The 25,312-nt window shown below is 35.8% G+C and overlaps 1 protein-coding gene across 1 annotated transcript in view; it reads left to right on the top strand.

The window, feature by feature from the left end:
- The window catches only part of hecw2b (HECT, C2 and WW domain containing E3 ubiquitin protein ligase 2b), a 39,772-nt gene extending 17,363 nt beyond the window's left edge, over positions 1–22,409 (top strand). The window contains exons 10-29 of the mRNA XM_056258698.1: positions 290–391; positions 558–708; positions 2,152–2,252; positions 2,393–2,517; positions 3,945–4,130; positions 5,699–5,833; positions 8,169–8,268; positions 8,434–8,530; positions 8,612–8,695; positions 9,786–9,895; positions 11,567–11,687; positions 11,765–11,878; positions 17,250–17,402; positions 17,565–17,663; positions 18,215–18,344; positions 18,435–18,581; positions 20,350–20,464; positions 20,708–20,793; positions 20,880–20,992; positions 22,000–22,409. Coding sequence (XP_056114673.1) covers positions 290–391; positions 558–708; positions 2,152–2,252; positions 2,393–2,517; positions 3,945–4,130; positions 5,699–5,833; positions 8,169–8,268; positions 8,434–8,530; positions 8,612–8,695; positions 9,786–9,895; positions 11,567–11,687; positions 11,765–11,878; positions 17,250–17,402; positions 17,565–17,663; positions 18,215–18,344; positions 18,435–18,581; positions 20,350–20,464; positions 20,708–20,793; positions 20,880–20,992; positions 22,000–22,111 — 2,381 coding nt within the window. The 3' untranslated portion in view covers positions 22,112–22,409. The remainder of the gene's footprint in view (positions 1–289; positions 392–557; positions 709–2,151; positions 2,253–2,392; positions 2,518–3,944; positions 4,131–5,698; positions 5,834–8,168; positions 8,269–8,433; positions 8,531–8,611; positions 8,696–9,785; positions 9,896–11,566; positions 11,688–11,764; positions 11,879–17,249; positions 17,403–17,564; positions 17,664–18,214; positions 18,345–18,434; positions 18,582–20,349; positions 20,465–20,707; positions 20,794–20,879; positions 20,993–21,999) is intronic.
- The last annotated feature ends 2,903 nt before the right edge of the window (positions 22,410–25,312 follow it).

Genomic DNA, 25,312 nt, shown 5'->3' on the forward strand with positions numbered 1-25,312 from the left:
TAATATCGATAATATTAAAACCTAAAATAGTATAACACAACATCAATTATAAAAATATAAAATGAAAAATAAATATATTGCATCAATTAAAAATAATAATTCAATATGTTTTTGAATTATTATATGTTTTATATAAAATATAATTAATTAATTTCCTGTTTGGCTTTACAGAATAAATCTACCGGCGTAATAGAGGACTTTATGAATGATTTGTGTATAGTATATTGATGTTTACATTGATTTCTTTATATTCACAATGCAACATTAAACTAATTTTGCCCTTTTGAAGGAGCCAGTGCTCAAGTGAACGGCCTTCAGCCAATGCGTTCTCTTCACTCAGCGCGTCACGACATCAGCCGCTATCAGAGAGTGGACGAGCCTCTTCCGCCAAGTGAGAGAATATGTTTGTCTTTGTGTGAGATTCACCCAACCGCTGTCCTATGTAGTCATACCATAACGGGCATAACACAAAGCTCTTTTCAGTCCACGCAGACAATGAAAAAAGCCTTTGACTAACATTAGAATTGCCCATGGTCATTATAACATGTATGTTGTAGACTGGGAAGCCCGTATTGACAGCCACGGCAGGATTTTCTATGTGGACCATGTGAACAGAACCACCACCTGGCAGCGGCCCACTGCTCCAGCTGCACCTCAGATCCTACAGAGATCCAACTCCATTCAACAGATGGAGCAGCTTAACCGAAGGTCAGTCACACGTGCACGCTCTGTTCACACCAGCAGATATCTATCAACACACCATGAAATCAGCTGTGATTAGAGTGAGTTCTGATAGAGTGTTTTGAGCACACAGTGACCTTAAGTTCTAATATCTTGGGATTTATCCGAGTCCGAAATGCCATTTATTAATCCTCACTCGTATGGAAAAACAGCTCTTTAAAAATGTCACCACAGCTGCCTAATCTGTCCTGCCATTATCATGCTCTATCAAAACATCTCTCGTGCTTTCTCTCCCTCCTGTGATTTCCTTTATTGGTTTATTGGCATGCATTTTAATTGCAAAAGCAATTGTGCCATAGATGTGCACAGCATCTCAAATTAAAAGATCGTCATGCACAAAATGTCTGTAAAAACGATAGTTTATTTAGGATGCTTTTTACTCTTTGTGCTATCACATATGTGGAATATTTCCTTCATTACTAAAAAGAATGCAAAATACAGTTTTATGGCTTGCAATAAGTATTTGTGGCATACACATTTTCCTAATTCACAGGTATGGCACAAAGTAAAATAGTAAGTCCAAATCAAGTAAACAAATAATATTACTAAATAAAATAAATGATTAATAATTTCATTTAATGCAGCATCGTTCATTTGATTTGTTTACACCATTTGAATTAAATTAAATTAATAATCTATAATGCTGATTTTTGTGCTCAAGAAACAATGTTGTTTCAGTTGTGCTGCCTAATATTTTAATATTATATTGAAAAATGTTTATATCATATTGAAATATGTTAGGGCTGTCAAATGATTAATCGTGATTAATCACATCCAAAATAAAAGTTTTTTTTTACATAATATATGTGGGTGCATTGTGTATAATTATTTTATATATATTAATACACACACATGCTTGTATATATTTAAGAAATATTTTCATGTTTATACTGTATATAGATTTATATATAATTTATATTATATATAAATATAAATATTTTATATATAAATTATATATTTTTCTTAAATATACATGCATGTGTGTGTATTTATATATATATATACAAAATAATTATACACAGTGCACCCACAAATATTATGTAAAAAAACCTTTTATTTTGGATGTGATTAATCGTGATTAATCATTTGACAGCCCTTAAATATATATATATATATATATATATATATATATATTTAATTTATTAAAAATAAAAATAACATTTATGATTACTTAATACTTATTATTAAGTAAACATATGCAATTATATTGTATAATTTATTAAAAAATAAAGTGTAAAATAACATTTATGATTACTTAATATTAATTATTATTTAGCTTTTTTATTTATGTAAAACTGTGCAGAGTAAGCTAATATATAACCAAAATATTATTTTATTATATTTATGAAGAATAAAGTATAATTATCCTTGTACAAAATTGTTAATGAAAAATATGCCATATTTGTTCAGGTATCAGAGTATTCGTAGGACAATAACCAATGAGAGGACAGACGAACAGGCTGCAGAGATGCCTTCAGACGACACCGACCTTCTGCATCACTCCATACCTGGTACTCTCTCACAATAGAAATGCACTGCTCGTACAGTATATGAGTCTCGTTATTTGGGTACAAGGAGAAATAGAATAGAGGGAGAAAAAAAAGATCTTTTGTTTTAACCCAACAGACATATAAGCTGTCCTCTGTTTCAGAGTACCGTCGGGACGGTGTGGTTGGGCCCACCAGCTCTCGCTCCCGGTTGTCTCTGCTGCTTCAGTCCCCCAGCGCCAAGTTTCTCACCAGCCCAGATTTCTTCACCGTACTGCATTCCAACCCTGTTAGTCTCCAAACACATTCATTATTCACACTTTTTTTACCCACAGGTATGGATGTCATGGTGAGAACATTTTCTCACCGGTATATAAACTTGCTTAAACCGGTAAAAAAACATTGCTTTTGAATTCGCATTTTACCAGACAAAATATTTGTCAATAACGCTCAGGATCTATTGCGCACCAAATCCTCCACTGTCATCGTGTCAGTCATTTCTCCTTATTCTTGTCACATAATTTGCTTAAGTTGTAAGCTCATTTCTGGTATAAATTTTGGTTGGTATAAAATTTGAGTGACATCTACGTCTATAAGTGACATATTGTGGTAGTTTTATTCTATGAGTAGTAATTTGTTGTTTTATTTATTTTTTATTAGAAAAGCCTTTCTGGGACCTGAGATGCAAATTAGCTCTTGCTATACTCTCTATGTACAATACATATTTTCCAGCTTTGACTGGGATCATGTTTTTTTGTACTGTCCCTATATAAATAAACTGAAATGAAATAATTAGTGCAATCTTGTTCGGAATCGCCCCCTATACCCTTATTCACTATTCCCTACATTAGTCCATTAATATAGTCGCCTTGAGGGAGTGAATGAAAACGAGTGAGTGAATTCGGACACTGAGTGCACTGGAAGGGCTGCCACTTTTGCATAGTTAGTGATTGCTGTTTAATAATCATTTGAAACTTAGCAAACTGGCAGCTCCAGTAGAAATAAAAAAAACACTTATCTTTAACTCTGTCATGGAAACTATGTACAACCCTTAATTAAACAATGTAATTATCAATTAAAAAGGAATTTATACTTGTATGATATTACACTGTAGCCACATTGGACCAGCGGTTTGGAAAATGGAAAGAAGGATGATTCAGCTGTGGTCGCCAACTTCTGGTCAGACGCAACCCTCACAGTGCATTATGGGTATTGTCTAGCCGTTGAGTGTACATTGGTTGTACGCTTGTTATTGCGGTGCATTGTGGGATTGAATGAGTGCACTCGATAACGTCCACTATGGTTTCGGGCACCACTACAAATGGCTGTTCCCTAAAATAGGGCCCTATTTAAGGATATAGGGGGCGATTGGGACACAGCTCGTGCTGTTTGGAGCAGAGCAGATGCTTTCAGTTTATAGGTTTAGTGTTCATTGTTCAACTCAACTAAATGGTTTTAATTTCTATAAAAAAAGCAACACGATTGTGGGTGCGGTGCCGCAATGGCCAAGTAATGTAAACGATGTTAGGCCTAACATCGAGTAACACCGACTACCAGCAAGCCTACCCTCAAGCCAATTTCCAGTCCCTTGAAGGTAATTTGTGGTTAATCATGCCATAAAAACAAGTGTGTTTCACTAACCAGTCACCAGTCAAGTAATTTTGTTACATAAACACGGTATGAAACACTCTTGACTGTTTGCCTTTTCTTTCTCAGAGTGCCTACCGCATGTTTACAAGTAACACATGTCTAAAACACATGATCAGCAAAGTGCGACGGGACACGCACCACTTTGAGCGCTACCAGCACAATCGAGACCTGGTTGCCTTCCTCAACATGTTCGCCAACAAACAGCTGGATCTTCCTCGAGGCTGGGAAATGAAACACGACCACACGGGAAAGGTCTGGAAACATCTCTTCTGTGTTCTGTGTTCACATTCTGGATATCGCTCTATTTTCTACCCCCTGCTTTTAACTTTAATTTCTAAATAAAATAAAATATGGCCAAAATATAAATAATTATAATCTCTATATATATACCATTCAAAAGTTTGGAATAATTCATATTTTTTTAAGGTTGCTGATAGCAAATGATCACCAAGGATGAATGTATTTGATTAAAAAATACAGTAGAAACAGTAATATTTTGAATAATTCTATCTATTGAATTAAATTATAATATTAAAATATTATATATGTCAGGATCATTACTCCAGTCTTCAGTTTAAAAATCATTCTAATATGCTGATTTGATGCTCAAGAAACATTTCTTGTTATTATCAATGTTGTAAATAGTTGTGCTTTTTTTCCCTGAATACTTTGATGAATAGAAAGTTCAAAAGATTTTTTTTTTTTAAATAGAAATCTTTTATAACATTATAAATATATTTACTGTCACTTTTAATCAATTTAATGTATTTAACACTAAATAAAATAAATAAAGCAATAAATAAAATTTTGTGTGTTTAAACTTTATATATACACTACCGTTCAAAAGTTTGGGGTCGGTACGATTTTAAATACTTTTAAAAGAATTCTCTTCTGCTAACCATGGCTGCGCTTATTTGATTAAAAATACAACAAAAATCAGTTATAGTATTAAATATTATTCCAGTGTAAATCAGCTGTTTTCTGTGTGAATATATAGTGAAGTGTAATTTATTCCTGTGATCAAAGCTGAATTTTCAGCATCACCAGTGTCAGTGTCTTCAGTGTCAAATGATCCTTCACAAATCAGTATAATATGAGGATTTGATGCTCAAGAAACATTTATTATTATTATCAATGTTGAAACAGTTGTTGGTCTGTCAGTTGTACAGTTTTTTTTTTTTTTTGGATTCTTTGATGAATAGGAAGTTCAAAAGACTTTTGTAACATTATAAATGTCTTTACTGTCACTTTCGATCAAATTAATTATTCCTTGATAAATAAAAGTATTGATTTCTTTCCTCCAAAAAATAAAAATAAAATTCTCACTGACCCCAAACTTTTGTACGGTAGTGTATGTGTGTGTGTATGTATCATTCACTGTCCATCTTTCTCTTCTATATTTGATTATTTTTTACATTTAGTCCCTTATATTTTTACATTCAAAAATTATAGATAGATATATTTTGAATTATTTTCAGCATATTTACTAATATGTATCATAAGTGAATTCATATTTTACTCATCAGTGGCTTGTTGTCAATTACCACATAACACAATTCTGATGTATCAGGAAGAGCTTTACAGTAATATGCTTATAATGGAAGCTTAGCAGGAAAGCAGGTGGTACTGCAAATGAATGTTTAAAATATACTTTGAAAGTACAACCGTAACACTTACTGTAAATATTTCATGTGTTAGTGTTTTTACTGGTGCATTAATCTAAGTGCTTCAACATGAATATGTGCTTCACATTTGTGCTTGTAAACCCTTCGGCCTACTTGGTGCTGGCAAAGCTTGACATGATTATGTTTTTCCCTCAGCCTTTCTTCGTGGACCATAACTGCAGGGCCACCACCTTCATAGACCCACGCCTGCCACTGCAGAGCGCTCGACCCAGCATCCTCCTGGCCCACCGCCAGCACCTCAGCCGCCAGCGCAGCCACAGCGCAGGGGAGGTGAGTCAAGTCAAGCTCATCGCAAAACTCTGACTTGATTCATTAATTAAATTAAACTTTGAGACTTTTGATTTGGGCAACTACACACAATACAATAGCCACCACCTGGCGATTTTTGCAAAAATGTACAAAATGTAGGTCATATAAACTACTGTTCAAAGATTTGGGGTCAGTAAGCTGATTTGTTTTTGAAGAAATCAATGCATTAAATTGATTTTAAATAAATTGATTTCATATGAATTCATCATTAACACTAAATTTACACTACTGTCCAAAAGTTTAGTGTAAGATTTATCATTTTTTTTTAAAGAAATTAATATTTTTTTTAGCTAGGAATTTGATCGAAAGTGAGTAGTAAAAGTACGGATTTCTATTTCAAATGTTGTTCTTTAAGCTTTCTAGTCATCAAAGAATCCCCAAAAATTGAATATATCTCAGTTTCCACAAAATGATTTAGCAGCACAACTATTTTCAACATTAATAAGAAGAATAAATGTTTCTTGAGCAGCAAATCAGTATATTAGAATGATTTCTGAAGGATCATGAGACAATAAAGACGAGTAATGATACTGAAAATTCAGCTTTACCATCACAGAATAAATACATTTTAAAAGACATTACAATAGAAAACACTTATTGTAAAAACATTTCACAATATTACAGTTTGTACTGTATGTTTGATCAAATAAATGCAGTCTTGGTGAGCATAAGCATAATAACTTTTGAATGGTAGTGCATCATGACACGAGCCTTTATTTAACCGATAATAAAATGCTAAGCATGCATGTGACAGTAATCAGATATTCTAATGAAAATATCTTTAGTTTTACAGGATAAAATATTCTCAGCAGGTTTCTCATTAGGGAATCGGATCTTCTGTCACGTCGGGCCGTGTGGAGAACAGATCGCCCTCTCAGGCCTCTTTAGATATGCTTATTAATTTCACAGCATCGGCCTCCGCTGTGTCCCAGCATGCACCGTGTCATTTTCACATCAGTCCACCCACAATCCCTTGTGTGAGTGCGTTTGTCAGTGGACCATATGTGGATGCATGTAAACATATTGTGTCTAAATATTATTCCACTAATCGTTAAATCCTCTGTGTCTTCATAACATAAAATGCAAATGAGCTCACTTAATTAAAAAGTCCCTCTGCTTATATAAACACCTGGGGAATAAAGGCCAGGGAAAGTTTTACAATCCACTCAGCTTTAGCAAAAGAGCTGTCAGATCTTTAGTCACAGGGCCTTTAATGAAGCGTTCATCTTTAAAGAACACTCACTAGGGAGCACAAATCCGGTGAATTATGCAAAAGCAACTGAAGCCTATTATTTTATATATGTTAAAAAGCGCTGTACAAATAAAATTGACTTGATTGTGTGTGTGTGTTTGTGTGTGTGTATATAATTGTTGTCAAATTGATTAATCGTGATTAATCAAATCTAACATAAAAGTTTGTTTATATAATATGTGTGTGTGTATATATTATATACACATTTAAATGTACAGTATGTATATATATATATATATATACATATGTGTGTGTATAAACAAATACACACATATAGGCCATGAGACGGGACCCCAAATTTGGGCTACCGGTACCATTTTGAGGGTACCGGTACCATTTTACCGGTACCATTAAATTTCTTTTTGATTTTCATGAAGGTACACATCTCTAGTGTTGGAAAATGTGTGATAGCATCCAATCCATGGTAGCTTTCATTAGAAATCAACACTTATATCATCCTACCTCAAGGTAAGGTGTTCAGTGACTACAAGAGAGAGAAAAATGTATCCTTTTATAATTTTTAAAATGTATTAAAAAAAATTATATATTTTTTATTATAAAAAATGTATTAAAAATTTAAATCCAATTTTTATCAATTTTTTATCAAATTTAAAATTTATTTAAAGATAAATTCATTTATCCTTTTTCTTGACAAATGTTTGAAAATTGTCCTCCGTAACCAAAGACTACCTTGAATCTAATGCTATCACACATTTTTCAAATACAGGGTCATATACCTACACAAAAATCACCATGCGGTTTATCCCTCAAAATGGTACCAATCAACCCTCTGTCTCACGGCCTAATCCTGTATATGTATATATATATATATATATATATATATATATATATATATATACATATACATATACACATATATACATATGTACACACACATATATTATATAATAAACACAAACTTTTATGTTAGATGCTACAATATTCACATACAGTATTTCTGCAGTAAACTAATGTTTTCTTGTGGGACGTCCTGTGGATGTGAGGACATATTGGTTCATTTCCACATTTTTGTTTGTGCTGCAGGTGGGCGATGACCCCCGGCATGCTGGACCCGCTGTACTGCCACGCCCCTCAAACACCTTCTCAGCCTATCGCAACCAGTGTCCAGATGTAGTTCCTGTTGGTGAGCCGGTTTAAGCCAAGCTTCATCAGGAAGTTTTTAGACAGCACTAGATTTGTTCATCTTGTTAAATCCTTCATAAAGCATGTTTTATCAAAATGTGGAGTTCTAACTTTTGAAGCATCTTCATTTGACATTTCACCAATTGCTTTGCTCCTCTCTTTATAGCCTACAATGATAAAATAGTGGCATTTTTGCGGCAGCCGAACGTATATGAGATCCTTCAGGAGAGGCAGCCTGAGCTCATTAGGAATCACTCACTCAGGTGAGACTCGAAGAAATATTACAAATCAAACCTCAGGTCTGAGCTATTGGTTATGAAAATGTTGACATTTCTAATCCACAGGGAGAAGGTGCAGTTTATTCGTAATGAGGGAGCTTCGGGTTTAGCTCGCCTCTCCAGCGATGCAGACTTGGTGATTTTGCTCAGGTACTCTTCCAGTTGTTTCTGTGAATTTACCCTGCAAAAAATGGATGTAAGAAAATATGAAATAATACGTTTTGTAAGGTTTAACCGTATAAAGCCTACAGTGTCATATTTGATATGCAAATTTCTAAGGCCTTATCAACATAATCAAAACTTTTCTAAGAAACCTGTTCTACACAATCCACTACATGTGTTTTGTCATCTGATTGATAGATTATACTTTTTAGCACATTTAATAATTGTATATAATTGTAAAAACGAGGCGGCACGGTGGCTCAACTTTGATATTTTTAGCAAAATTTCAAGATGACCCCTTAAGAAGCAACTTTAGTTGATCCATTTAGTTTAGTTTATCCTTACTTTTGTTTTAATTTATAGAAAAATCATGTTAAAATGTCAGTATCAAATATGATCCATCCGGCTTTTGAGGAATGTTTATTTGTTAATCTCTTATATTAACAGTATTATAGTTATATACTTATACATACTTAAAGTTACATCATTATTATATTGCATTACATTATATGTTTTGAGCTTTGATCATAAAACTAAGCATTTAAACATAATTTTATTTAGTCATATTACTGGGAGATATAAACAGATTTTTAAATGCATTTTATGTAAATGCATAAGATCTCATTGATTTATTTACATTACAGGCTTTCAGCATTTTATCTTTTTGGCTATTTAAACAACAACTGCACCAAATTTCATATCTTTCTCAGTTTATGCCTTTGAATAAAACGTTACCCCTCAAAATATTCCTCAAAAGTATATAAAACTCCATATTCTCGTATATAACACTAAATGAGCCATAAAACCCTGATGTATCAAATATCATACCATACAAAAAAACACATGTGCAGACTTTTTGAGATTTGGACTAAATGTTCAATAAACTGTTCTATTATTTCATATGTCAAGGGTTAAGCTCAAAACAAAACTGCAATTCACAATACATACTTTGAAAAAACAAAATCATTAATTGAGTAATTGAGTTATTATGCAATTTGGCTTCTCAGGGAAATGTATCTAAGAAATCTTGAGTTTGCCTCCAAACACAAACAATCTTTGTCTCTGTTTCTCGCTGTAGCTTGTTTGAAGAGGAAGTGATGTCGTATGTGCCACCTCATGCCTTACTGCACCCCAGCTACTGTCAATCACCTCGAGGGTCTCCGGTCTCCTCCCCTCAGAACTCTCCTGGTCAGTTCCTCACGGTCTCATCTAGAAAACTTCAAGAAACTTTTATTATTAATACTATTATGATATAAAAAATAAAAAAAAATCTTTCATTTGATGGTCTACCCATCCTTCCACAGCATTGCTTTGGTTTGGTTGTAGAGCTTGACTTCAGTCGACCAGATTTCCTGGGTATTTTTTGAGTTAGCTGCCAAATCCATCAAATCCGCTATTTGGGATTTGGTGTGTGGTTGGAGTCTAGGGTTTTTGGATAATCCCTACAGGCTGCTTTTAAACCGTGATACTGACACTCTGATTTTCACAACTCTGTTTGGAGTGTGGCGGACATCACGGTGCCAGAGGGAATCATGCTCTAACAAACCCTGATCTGTCTTTAGTCACCGCTGACACTCAGGGATTACACTGTCCGCTGGTCACAGGTTCTGGAATAGAGGTTTTATAGTGCTTTTTTTTTTTGCTCGCTTGCAAACCATTCTGATTCCTTTTACCCTTTAAAATCTCCATCCATCCTCTCTGTCTATCTATCTATTCATCCATCCATCCAGTCTGTCTGTCTGACCGTCCATCCATTCATCCTCCCATCCATCCATCCATCCATCCATCCATCCATCCTCCTATTCATCCTCCCATCCATCCAGTCTGTCTGTCTGACCATCCGTCCATTCATCCATCCATCCTCCCATCCTCCTATTCATCCTCCCATTCATCCTCCTATTCATCCTCCCATCCATCCATCCATCAATCCATTCATCCTCCTATTCATCCTCCCATCCATCCATTCATCCTCCCATCCATCCATCCATCCATCCTCCTATTCATCCTCCCATCCATCCATCTATCCATCCATCCATCCATCCTCCTATTCATCCTCCCATCCATCCATCCATCCATCCTCCTATTCATCCTCCCATCCATCCAGTCTGTCTGTCTGACCATCCGTCCATTCATCCATCCATCCTCCCATCCTCCTATTCATCCTCCCATCCATCCTCCTATTCATCCTCCCATCCATCCATCCATTCATCCTCCTATTCATCCTCCCATCCATCCATCCATCCATCCATCCATCCATCCTCCTATTCATCCTCATTTTCATCCTCCCATCCATCCTCCTATTCATTCTCCCATCCATCCATCCATCCATTCATCCTCCTATTCATCCTCCCATCCATCCATCCATCCATCCATCCATCCAGTCTGTCTATCTGACTGTCCGTCCATCCATCCATCCATCCATCCATTTATATCTAAAGTGATATAATGGAGATCTCAGTTATGTTTAATTTATTTTATCTTTGATTTAAACTGTCTAGGAGAACAGAGTAATGTTGCACCATATCCCTTATGTACTACAGCTACTATTTATTTTTTTATTTATTGACCGTGGAAGTTTTTATTGCTCAGAGATTGCTCTTTTTTATTACAGGATATATAATGGAGATCTCAGTTATATTTTATTTATTTTACGTTAAACTCTAGGAGAAATTTTATATATATATATATGAAGTCTCATTTGTAAAGAACCATCAAATTTGACTAATAAAGCCTGAATTGTTCCACATAATCTATACATTTTATACACATTTATCTATGTTTGATAAAAGCTGATTTTGGTTCTTGTCAGAGTCACTTTTCTCAGCAAACTCTCTTGAAACTATGATCTCTTCCTCTCAGGTACACAACGAGCCAACGCTCGGGCCCCTGCGCCGTACAAACGGGACTTTGAAGCCAAACTTCGGAATTTCTATCGCAAACTGGAGACTAAAGGCTACGGACAGGGTCCAGGCAAAGTCAAGTGAGCATCTGTAGGGTACCCTGAGGTCTTGATTTATAACACATTCTCACACTCATGCTAACTTGCGCTTGTTTTAGGTTGATAATCCGCAGAGATCATCTACTGGAGGACGCCTTCAATCAGATCATGTGTTACTCGCGCAAAGATCTACAGAGAAGTAAACTCTACGTCAGCTTTGTTGGAGAAGAGGGGTCAGTGTTACCACTTTTTTTGAAAAGATAACCAGACTTTACACTATATGACATGTATTAAAATATATATATATATATATATATATATATATATCATTGTCATTGTTAAAAATCTATTTGACCAAATAGTCTAATATACCACAGTATGATTTATTGAAACAGAAGTTAAAGCCTGTTGTTGCACTGTATACACACATATGTGTATATACACTCACCTAAAGGATTATTAGGAACACCTGTTCAATTTCTCATTAATGCAATTATCTAATCAACCAATCACATGACAGTTGCTTCAATGCATTTAGGGGTGTGGTCCTGGTCAAGACAATCTCCTGAACTCCAAACTAAATGTCAGAATGGGAAAGAAAGGTGATAGGCCTATTTCACAAAAATGGCCGCCGAGACCGGAAGTAGGGTAAACTCTTTTCCGGTGAAAGCGCTAGCAGTTACAGTCGGAGGACAAATGCGGAGACTAAAAGCGGTTGCTTACCTTTTTATGTTTCAACCCAAAGAAGAAACAACCCTATTGATCACTTCACAGCTTTTCGTGTTTTGCGGGTTTTCATGGAACAACCGGGGAGAAGTTAAATCACGCCAGGCGCGTGTGAAGGAGGAAGCAGATGTTGAAATGGAGTGTTGATGCCGGTTCGGAACTGATGCCCTGACAAAACATGTTTATATTGCACTTGATTGTTACCCGATTTGCACGTCATGCACTTTTATTTATTATTATTACCTGTTGGCAAATTAAAATTGTTTGTAGAAGTTGTTTTCTGTAACTTTCTTTCCTTTTTACCCGGGTGCGCTTTGCCAGGCCTGCTGTTTACTTGTGCAAGCAAGGGCAGCTGGGACATTTATTAAACGTATAAAATACTTTCCAAACCGTTACATATAGTCTTATAAATTCAGACGTTTGTGGTTTAAAAAAATAAACATATTGGAATCATTTTTAAAGTTGTTTGAACACGGAGAAGTTTTTCCCGTGAGTGGGACTGGAAAACCCGGAGTGGATCGGGAGCGGAGTGATAACAGAACGCTGCTGTGCAGAGAGGAACGGGCTTTTGCTCCAGTCCAGGCTTTGATCACATCTCCCTAAGCGGGTGAACACCTCGTCCTTCCGACCCATTCGAACTAAAATTAAGACATTTATTACACTATTTGAGAAATATAAGCATATTTACGGCCTTAAAATAATGAAAAGGGTGATTTAAGACATAAGGACAGGGGGAAACCTGATATTAACGGAAGTCCGTCGTAGCGACGGATAACTTTAATCCCTGTATATATTTTTTAGTGTATTACTGAATATAAAATTACATTATATATTAGTAAATATATTCTCACATTTTTAAATATATGAAAATGACTTGTTTCTATGCAAAAAGTGACTTGAATGACATGTTTCATTCAATATATTGTAATATATTAACACCATATATTATTCTGTATGTTTTCAAATATACTGTTAAACCATTTCATATATTGATCATTCATATAGGGAATATTTTCTTTTCATAAGGGGACCCCAGACAGTTAAATATTATTTTGTAACATGATTTTTTTTTTTAAAACATGTAAAATCAATCACTTCATTTATGTTTTTAGTCTAAATATTTTTTTATTTGCCTTAATTTCATTATTAGACATACTAGCAACGTTAGGTCAAATTCACTGTAAAGATGTACAATTCTTAGTTTCATTCATGGTAACATGAAAAAGGAGCCATAATCTAGTAGTGGAAGATTGCTGCAATCTCCTGGACTAACACTTAATAACATGATTTTTTTTAACAAAAGCCACTAGATTTAACTCATAGCCTACAATCAGACATTATTTCAATTTATTTATTTATTGTTTTTCGATATATTAACGTTAAATGTGAGCTTAGTCATCAAGTGTCATGGCAAAAATGAATGGAACTTTTTTTATGTAAGCACTAAGCAAACGTCAAGAATTTGTCCAATTTCGATCTTTTCACAACTCCCTGAAAACTATCAACAAAACGGACAACATCTGATATTCTTACTTTTGTCAGATAACGTTATATGAATGACTGGGAGAGAAAACAAGCTGTTCAAAGTCCATTTTGAAAATGAATGGCGATTCGGGCGGGCGGCGCGACCAGAAGTCTTTTTGCCGTCTGTGTCTGGCGTGATTTAACCTCTCCCCAGTTGTTCCATGAAAACCCGTAAGACACGGAAAGCTGTGAAGTGATAAATAGGGTTGTTTCTTCTTTGGGTTGACATAAACACCATAAAAAAGGAAAGCAACTGGACTAAACCGCTTATAGTTTCCGCATTTGTCCTCCGACTGTAACTGCTAGCGCTTTCACCGGAAAAGAGTTTACCCTACTTCCGGTCTCGGGGGCCATCTTGTGAAATAGGCCTATTTAAGCAATTTTGAGCGTGGCATGGTTGTTGGTGCCAGACGGGCCGGTCTGAGTATTTCACAATCTGCTCAGTTACTGGGATTTTCACGCACAACCATTTCTGGGGTTTACAAAGAATGGTGTGAAAAGGGAAAAACATCCCGTATGCGGCAGTCCTGTGGGCGAAAATGCCTTGTTGATGCTAGAGGTCAGAGGAGAATGGGCCGACTGGTTCAAGTTGATAGAAGAGCAACTTTGACTGAAATAACCACTCGTTACAACTGAGGTATGCAGCAAAGCATTTGTGAAGCCACAACACGCACAACCTTGAGGCGGATGAGCTACAACAGCAGAAGACCCCACCGGGTACCACTCATCTCCACAACAAATAGGAAAAAGAGGCTACAATTTGCAAGAGCTCACCAAAATTGGACAGTTGAAGACTGGAAAAATGTTGCCTGGTCTGATGAGTCTCGATTTCTGTTGAGACATTCATATGGTAGAGTCAGAATTTGGCGTAAACAGAATGAGAACATGGATCCATCATGCCTTGTTACCACTGTGCAGGCTGGTGGTGGTGGTGTAATGGTGTGGGGGATGTTTTCTTGGCACACTTTAGGCCCCTTAGTGCCAATTGGGCATCGTTTAAAAGCCACGGCCTACCTGAGCATTGTTTCTGACCATGTCCATCCCTTTATGGCCACCATGTACCCATCCTCTGATGGCTACTTCCAGCAGGATAATGCACCATGTCACAAAGCTCGAATCATTTCAAATTGGTTTCTTGAACATGACAATGGGCCTGTTTACACCTGGCCACTTTATGCGTTTTCTCAGATCGGATAGCTATCTGATTTATCAAAACGATTCCATTTACACCTGGTCACATAAATGTGTTTTTGCAAATCGGATATAAATCCGATCTTCAATTCCCGCGCTATATGCAGATTTAATGGAGTGCACGTCACCGAAAGCAACAGATTTGAGCTGCATTTTATTGATCATCAGCTAATTTCAAAATCAAAGACCGCAATAAGAGAGAGCGGCAACAGCCCTGGTAAGATCATTTCGTTTCTTTACTTTTAATGAAGATGATTGTGTGTTAAGCGTCTTACTTTCACTTTGATTTGCGATAGTTTGCACGTTGGCTTGATGAATAGACACTCAGCTGCTCATCTGCGGTAATGCGTGTTGCAGTAGCGTCGTCATATCTGACTATAACATGACATATAGCCTATATAACACGCTCTCACACGTTTATTTTTTAGCATTTTTGGGAGGAGTAAAATTTACATATGTGGTTTCAACAACCAGATGCATTTACACTTGTCCAGTTTCGCCTGGAATGCGGCCCAGACCACCTCCTGAAGTGGTTTGAGCGATCGGATTCAAATCCGTCTCGAATGCGTTTCGGAGGGCATTTACACCTGGTCCTTTCACGATCGGATAGCTATCCGATCACAGAAAACGCATGAAGTGGCCAGGTGTAAACAGCCCCATTGAGTTCACTGTACTAAAATGGCCCCCACAGTCACCAGATCTCAACCCAATAGAGCAGCGGTTCCCAAACTTTTTTCCTTGCGCACCCCCTTCTATGTCCCAACCGGGTTGGCGCACCCCCAGACCCCACTTAAATTTTTTTTTTTTTTTTTTTTAAACGCAACAAAGCTTTGTTTTATTGCCATATAAAGACTCATGTTTTATCATGCTCAAATAACCAGAACACACATGACAATAACAACATCAACAAAGTTTCAATATAATGCAACAAAGCTACGCACAAGCTTCCACTTTTAACCCTTTCACACCAATGCGACCGTTATTTAGAATTTGTCACTTCAATGTTTCCATGGTGACGCATCATTGCTTATCACGGGACACAGCGCAACCACAACACAGCGCTGAATGAATGAGGATCTGCTTTTATGTCATTTTTCCTTTTTTATCAAAAATATTCACAAATGTATTAGCTATACATGAAACACTGATATTCCGATTGTCAAATATGTGTAAGTGGACGCGTTGTGTTGTTTAAACGCCTTCATAACGATTGCGTTAGTTGAGCTGTATGCGCGATGGGCGGCGTCATGTTAGTTTGTGCCACAGTTCAGAGAAGAATCGGATCTGTTGGATTTACAACACGTCAGTTTCTCCCCTTCTCACGAAATACATAAACGTAAGAGGCTGGTGAACTGGGAGAAGAATAGGGTAAAATCTGAAGCTACGTTCTACACAATGAATAAAACGTGTCATCTTATAATGAAAAGGATTATTATTGCCTTATCCATAGATATCAGCAAAATCAAAATCATTGTTTTGCTAGTACTTATGTGTATTTAAATGTGTGAAACTTAAAATAAACATGTGGTTGAAAACACTCAATAGTTGTGATATAGGCTATGACAGCACTGGCTAACGCGCGAAAGCACATTTGAATTTAGAAGTTGATAACATGACATATTCTAGCCTAGCGGCTGCAGAGCAGTGTTTAAAAGACAGCAGCTGTCTTATACGTTTCTATTAAAAACTAATAAATAATTTAAAATATAAGCGATTACAAAGGAAATGTTTACAGTTCATGTTTTTTTTTTTTTTATTGTATGGAAAAAATCCCATTTAAAAAAACAGACCGCCATTGCATTTTTCCTCTCGCGCACCCCCTGGTGACAGCTCGCGTACCCCTGGGGGTGCGCGCACCACACTTTGGGAATCCCTGCAATAGAGCATCTTTGGGATGTGGTGGAACGGGAGCTTCGTGCCCTGGATGTGCATCCCACAAATCTCCATCAACTGCAAGATGCTATCCTATCAATATGGGCCAACATTTCTAAAGAATGCTTTCAGCACCTTGTTGAATCAATGGCACGTAGAATTAAGGCAGTTCTGAAGGTGAAAGGGGGTCAAACACATTATTAGTATGGTGTTCCTAATAGTCTTTTATGTGAGTGTATATATATTTTCATTGATTCTCAACACGTTTGTTTATTTTTTGCTCCCGTTCAGACTGGACTACAGTGGCCCATCACGAGAGTTTTTCTTTCTGGTGTCACGGGAGCTTTTTAACCCATACTACGGCCTGTTTGAGTATTCAGCCAATGACACCTACACCGTCCAGATCAGCCCCATGTCTGCCTTCGTCGACAACCATCATGAGTGGTGAGTGCACATTTTACAGTGTCATGGCACATGTGAAGCTTCAATGCACATCCAATATTAAAACCAATATTTAGAATGTACTTGGCTCGATCTGTGATGACTTTTTATAGACCAAACTAACAGAAATATATCCCAATGTTTTTAAACACATTCTGTTATCAGGTTTCGGTTTAGTGGGCGTATTCTGGGTCTCGCTCTTATCCATCAATACCTGCTGGATGCCTTCTTCACGCGACCCTTCTACAAAGGCCTACTGCGAATGTGAGTGGCAAAGCACATTTCTGATATGTTTTTAGGCAAATATTTTAGTAAATAGAAAATAGTAAAAATCCCCCAAAATCTGGTTAAAATGTAATAAAAACGTCTTTTTTTTGTGCTATAAATAACATATTTGAAAATGATCTCACGAGTATTTGTAAATGAAAAAATACTAAAACAAATATAAAAATATAAAAAATTGCCCTTCACAAATATATCTATCTATATAAATAATAATAATAATATATATATATATATATATACATTTAAAAAATATATATTATAATAATTTCCTATAAAACATTTCGCATCAAGGTTTGCCATAAAACTACTTGTATTCAAATAATTTTTATCAATATTTAAAAATGTTTTATTAGTAATTAATGTTGTTATATATATATATAGTAATGACAGGATTCAGGATTCAAATTTGAACATAAATTTGAAACTTCTTTAATAAATGTACTTGTGCTTGACCTAGACTTATGATTACTTCTGTATGATTACATAGATCACGAGCATGATTTGATGTTTGTTGATACCTGTGTATGCAGTCCGTGTGATCTGAGTGATCTGGAGTATCTTGATGAGGAGTTTCATCAGAGTCTTCAGTGGATGAAGGACAATGACATAGAGGACATGCTGGACCTGACCTTCACCGTCAACGAGGAGGTGTTCGGACAGGTCAGTGTGTGACTATAAACTGTTGTTAGTGTGCACAACCTCTCGCCATTGTCTCACAGAAGCATGCGTGTGTGTGTGTGTGTGTGTTAGATCACAGAGCGTGAGCTGAAGACTGGCGGTGCCAATATCCCTGTGTCAGAGAAGAATAAGAAGGAGTACATCGAGCGCATGGTGAAGTGGCGTATAGAGCGTGGTGTCGTCCAACAGACGGAGAGTCTCGTGCGAGGGTTTTATGAGGTACTGAAATCCAATCAACACTCCGGATGCTTTCCCTCACTGATCGTTATTTAAGAACATGACATAAACATGCCACTTCTGCCATGTAGAGTTGCCCTGAGATTTTCCAGAATGCGCTTTTATTGAATTTCTGTTTCATAGATATGGGTCATTATACAATTTTGGTTGCAAATGCTTTCGCTCACTTAAATATAGCAAGAAGTCTTGCTAGTACATTTCGGTTCAGTAAAAAAATATTTTGTTTAAATAAATTAATACTTTTATTCAGCAAGGATGCATTAATTTGATCAAGTGTAACAGTGAAGACTTACATTGTTTTAAAAAGTTAAAATTGTTGTGTTGAACTTTCTATTCATCAAAAAATCCTGAAAAAAAAGGTTTCCTCAAAAATAACGTTTAACGTTATAATAGAAAATGTTTCTTGAGCAGCATATCAGCATATTACAATAAATCCTGAAGGATCATGTGACACTGAAGACTGGAGGAATGATTATGGGAGAAATTACATTTTAAGATATATTAAAATAGAAAACAGTTATTTTAATATTGTAATAATGTTTCACAATATTACTGGTTTTAATGTATTATTAATCAAATAAATGCAAATGCAAAAATCCCCAAACTTTTGAGCGGTAGTGTATTTGAAGAAATCCTATAAAAATTCACATATTTCATAAAATCACATATTTTGTCACTCTTTCTTTAACATGATTGGCAATATGTTAAGAGATACATTTATTAAATATTGTTAGTTAATATTATTTAATAATGTTACATTTAAAAATGATAATTAATATTAAATAAACTATTATACTACTACTTATAATAAGCTACTTATATTATACTTATAATAAGCTACTTATATTACTATTTTAATATAAGTAGCGTTATGACTGCATTAAATCTTGATGCTAAAGGTTATAGTCATGATGACCACATCATATCCACATATTATGCCATAATATTAATATAATATTAAAAACCTTGTGATTTTTAAATGGTCAAAATGTTAGCTTTTCATTAATTTCTTCAGTTAGCCTGGTCATTATATGATTATAATGCCTGCTCCCATTATGAAAATCAACTTAAAAGAGCAGGTACAGAAATATATTTTTTCTCTGGAACATGAAAAAGTAATTTTAAAAGACTCTTCTTATATAGATTTTTCTCTCTTTATTCTAAAATTCATCAGTTCTGCTGTGACTGGTTTTTGTTACCTTAAATTAGAACAAGTCGGCCAATGAGGAATGAAAATTTATTTTTAAAATCCTAAATTATTTAGTGTGTCCTTGAATGAAATGAGAAAGAAGATGAATTAATTAATTAATATAGCTCAGTAGGTTTAATGTATGATTGATGAGTTTCATCTCTGAATCTTCAGGTGCAACTGTGCACACCAAGAATAATAACTATAACCGTAACTATATTAGCATCCACATCAGATATCATTTTGTTTATTCTAAGTTTAGTCATAATGCTCCATCTCTTTAAGGCAGGATGGATTCTGATTGGCTGTCAACATTTTTATCATTTATCAGCTGGAAAAAATCATTATGATAGTGATTCAAGCGATATTGCTTCACTGTGCCCAGTGCCGTTATCATTATAGTTCTATAGTTATAGTTTCTGCTATTCTTTTATATTTAGAAGGATTTTTAGAGCTATATTTGTATATAGAACAGGCCTTTACCCAATGAGAGTGTTTCAGAAGATCATATTTGATAAAGCAGATGTTGTCTGACCTGTATGACTGATGTGTTTGCTGCAGGTTGTGGATGCGCGGCTGGTGTCGGTGTTCGATGCGCGCGAGCTGGAGCTGGTGATCGCAGGAACCGCAGAGATTGATCTGGGAGACTGGAGGAACAACACCGAGTACAGAGGAGGTAACAACAGGCTGACAGGTTCACTACAGCAGTAATAAATGATCACTATATTTATGATTTATGATATTACCAGTGTCCAAAACTGTGGTAAAACATAGGAAGATCATGGTATCAGGATGTGAAGTTTCTGATTTATGGGTGAAATTTAATCCGCATGGTAGACTGTGGGCTTTCACGGTGTTTTTCATCCACACAGGTCACATTTTGAGTTTATTGGAACAAGTTTATTGGTTTTTCCTCCAGGTTACCATGACAACCACATCGTGATTCGCTGGTTCTGGGCGGCAGTGGAGCGATTCAACAATGAGCAGAGACTCAGATTGCTCCAGGTGAGTGTTGGAAGAGAAATGTGAGCTCTTTTTATAAGACAGTGTGTGTACTCAGACCCGTGGCTGAAATGTCTCTGTTGTCTCAGTTCGTGACCGGGACGTCCAGTATCCCGTACGAAGGCTTTGCCTCCCTCAGGGGCAGCAACGGACCGCGACGCTTCTGTGTAGAGAAATGGGGGAAAATCACGTCTCTGCCCAGGTGATGTTTCTTTCTGCCTCTCGACGCAAGATCCTGTATATGAAAGTTTGAAATACATTTCCGGGGCCTTTAAGACCCCATTAAATCATATCTAGTCCGTCTGTCAGTTTAAAGGCCGTCTATAAACTCATTAAACTTGACTAAATTAATTTGTTTAACTTCAGTCATCATTGTAATGCATTTCATTATGTATTATGCCCACTATAAAATATAAAAAATGATCAAATTAATATGCATTTTACTATATATATTTATAAAAAGACGTAAAGACCACTCTAAATATATCTGCGTCTGTTATATACATGGTAAATATGTATAATAAAATATAACCAATAAATATGGTTTGGGATCAGTAAGATTTTTTAAATATTTTTTAAAAAGAAGTCTCTTATGCTAACCAAGGCAGCATTTATTTAATAAAAAATAAAAATTAATATTGTAAAATATTATCACGATTTAAAATAACTGTTTTCTATTTGAATATATCTTAAAATGTAATTTATTCCTGTGATCAAATCTGAATTTTCAGCATCATTACTCCAGTCTTCAGTGTCACATGATCCTTCAGAAATCATTCTAATATGATGATCACTGAACAAAATCTTTGATTTCAGAAAAACAATAAATAAAAGCCTGATGTGTCCAATGTTACATATGAAACTCGAAACAAATTTTTAAGCTTCTACTAAAATTAAATGTAAATATTACTGACTGTAAATATTTTTTTGTTAAATCCGTCTAACATTAATAGCCAATTCAAAGCAGAAATGTAGGTTAGAATTGTTTTACAGTTTACAATTTACAACAATCTACCCAGAAAAATCAAAGTTAGTGGATGAAGTCCAATAATGGCACATTTGTTTGTTTGTTTTTTGCCACAGATGTCATTGCTAATGTGATCCACAAGATGGCACAATCTGGCAATTCATAATACAGTCACTTAAAAATTGTGTGGATGGAAATGTATATGGTCAGAAAATGAAAGGTGTCTTTATTTGTCTTTGTAGGGCTCACACATGTTTCAATCGTCTGGATCTCCCCCCGTATCCCTCCTTCTCCATGCTGTACGAGAAGATGCTGACGGCAGTGGAGGAGACCAGCACTTTCGGTTTGGAGTGAATGTTGACCTTTGCACTTTGAGCTGATCAAATACATTTCCTCAACACGTCTAGAACAGCAAAGGAAGTAACCATTTAAACAGACACCAGAAGCACTTAGACGTATATTTTGTACACCGTATCACTTAAACATACTTCCTCGGAAATGAGCCGAACAGAAAACAATCAATCACGTGTTCTCTGAATGTTTCTCAGACGCAAACGTGATTTTTTCCGTCTGTTGGCTCTGGATGCATTGAGGAGGAGGACGTGGCCAGCCAAAACGCAACGCTGAGTTACTTCCTAACGGATTAAAATGAGGAACAAAACAAACCCAAAGGACTTTGATATTCTCACTCTTTTTATCTGTAAAAAGACTTTTTACGAAGCATCAAAATGCAGCGTAAATGAACAAATATTGTGTTGTGAGCTTTTTCAGACGTCTCAGATCGCCTCAAGCACTATCACGCACGACAGCGCCGCCTTGTATATTGAATCGAAATGTGTGTTCTCTCTTCTTTTTGTCATATTTATACACGAGTCCATCTCATATGTTTTCTGTCCAGCTGTCATGTCAGATTTGTGACACTTTTGAATGAATTTGGTTGTGCATATACTCTCACACGTGACGTTTTCAAAGGGCATGTTACACTAAAGTGCACTATCAGACGCACTACATCGTCATGAATGTGAGCACTATATGTGCAAATGATAAAAAACGAACTATAGAAGATGATTTTATGACCTTCTAGTCCAACCCTGGCCTTTCTGTTGTCCTCAGATTTCTTTCTGATGACCTTTTGAAAGACAGAATACTAAGAGAATGGTCACATATACCCACTAAACAAGTCCACGTGAAATTAAAACGGACCCTATTTGCATTGTGATCCAAACTATTTCAAAATGGCTTGTTTATTATTTCCATATCCTCATATAGAGGACTGCTGATGTGAACGCAGCTTTCCTAAATGTTTTTTTTCCCTTTTCCTTTTAAATTTTTTTACTCTGTTCTCAAGTCTGACCGTGTTTTCTTGTATGATTTGAAGATGGATTATCAAGCCCACAAAAAAACATATCAATACATTCCAGACCTTTCCGTTCGCGTTAAATCAACCCAGCATTTTATGAAACACTGCCGTGGCTGAGGAACGCTGGATTGTACTCTAGTTCTGAATGTTTTGTAACCTGAATTTTTGTGTAAGAAATTAATATCGCTTCCAGGGAAAACTAGTGTAGTTGAAACTGCCATGGGGCTTTATGAGGTCCATCAAATTTTGGAATAGCAACAGAAGAAAAATACAAGCATATCCTCTTTGTCGACTCTATTTCGGCTGGCTAGGTCATTAATACAAACCAGATATATCTTTGTTGTTTGTATTAAGGCTTTTGCAGTGCCGTGCTGATATTTGTGCTGAATGTACCAAAGGTTTAGGGCTGCTGTAGACTGTCCCAACCACTCTTTTGTCCATGTTTTATTTGATTTAAAAAAGAGAAAATGTATTTAAAAAAATATTAAAAGGCATATCTTTTTAATCACCCAATTTTTCCTCCTAATTTAACTTTTTAGATAGAGTAGTTTTTTCACAATGCTGTTTTACACTGGCTGTTTAAAACCTAAATATAAAAGAGTTATAAAATGTGTCCACATTTATGCTTTTTGTTGTTGTATGAAGATGAAAATGCATTGCTGATGCGGATGCAGTGTGTCTTATATGTATGGTTTATCAGGCGATTTAGTGGAATAGTTCAGCCAAAAATCACATTTCTGTCTTTTATTCACCCTCATGTCTTTCCAAACCTTTATGTATTTTTTTTTTGTATTTTTTTTGTGGAATTGAAAAGTGATTTCCCAGATTGTTCAGGCCGCTATTCTCCATAGAGTGAACGTTACCGAAGCCTGGGAATGTATAAAAGTCCAGAACATCATGTGGATTAAGACTTGAGGGTGAGTACATGATGTCAGGATTTCCATTTTTCAGCGAACTGTTCCATTAAGGGTGTTCACACTTGTAGTTCGGTTCTATTGGTTTGTTTTGGTCCGAACCAAAAAACAAAATTATACATTTAGTCCTGGTTCGCTTAGCGCTCACACTGTCATTTTAACACTGAACCTAAACTTTGGTTCAAAACGAAAGGCATAAGGATAAAGTCACAACATGATTAAACAGCTTTTATGATGTAGCCTATGTTTTGTGACGAAACTTACCGAACATCCAAAACAATGATGTGTGCTGGGATAATGCGTTCGTTGAATGTGTCATAGTGGTCAAAACGGTGCCAGGAACTCCTCCGTCACACACACAAACAAAGATCTGCTGTGATGGGAAACATAGTTCATGATGAGAATAAAACGGGTATCCTCGAGCATGTCTTTGGGCCGCACCAAGGTTCGGATGGCAGTGTTCACATATTTATGAATCGCATTAATAGAGCAATCAGCAATCACACCAGAGTTTGTTTTAATCCAACCAATTCTGCCAAGTGTGAACACTCTCTAAATGTACCCTGCCTTTCTAAAGACCAGAGGTGTTCATTACAAGAAAGCTGCTGCTGCTTTTGACTTTCTGTGCAACTTCAATTTTGCACCTTTCACGTGCTCTGAAATTGGTGACTGTTGATTGGATAACAGCTTTCAGAGCTCCACATGGGTTTTTCTGTTTTGTTTCAGCAAAGATGATTGTATAAAGCTGTTTGTCTCACGGAAAATGACTCCGAGTATTCATTTCATATTTCGGTGGGCTATTTCTGTTTCTGTGTGTGTGTGTGTGTTTGTTTTGCATTTTGAGTTTTTGATTGCATATTCAGTAAAGGTTTCAGTAAAATGCAATCATTTTAGTCGAACTGAAACCAAAGTATAAACCATCTAAAAATGTTATGCCTTTCATTTACATGCATTTTATTTATTTATTTGGAAAATTCCGTCAGCCTTTTCCTAGCTAAAATGACATTTATATGTAAGGTAAAACAGTGACCGTGCGGGGAAAAAATGGCTCAGTTTGTCTTAAAGACCCAAAATAGTGCTTAAAAATAAAATAATATAAATACAATAAAGTAAGAAAAGGAGAATTTCAAAGTTTTGTTATCCAAATCAACACAAGGCATTTCATGTTTTCCCACAGTTGTGACCACTGACATGTTTGTTTTCTGTGAACATGAGCCTATACAATCGTGTTATTAATAAATCGACAATAGACCATTTAAATATCAAATGCACCAAATATGG

Source organism: Rhinichthys klamathensis, unplaced genomic scaffold, assembly GCF_029890125.1.
Source record: "Rhinichthys klamathensis goyatoka isolate OS25496 unplaced genomic scaffold, OSU_Roscu_1.1 h1tg000157l_1, whole genome shotgun sequence".
Classification (NCBI taxonomy): Eukaryota; Metazoa; Chordata; class Actinopteri; order Cypriniformes; family Leuciscidae; genus Rhinichthys; species Rhinichthys klamathensis.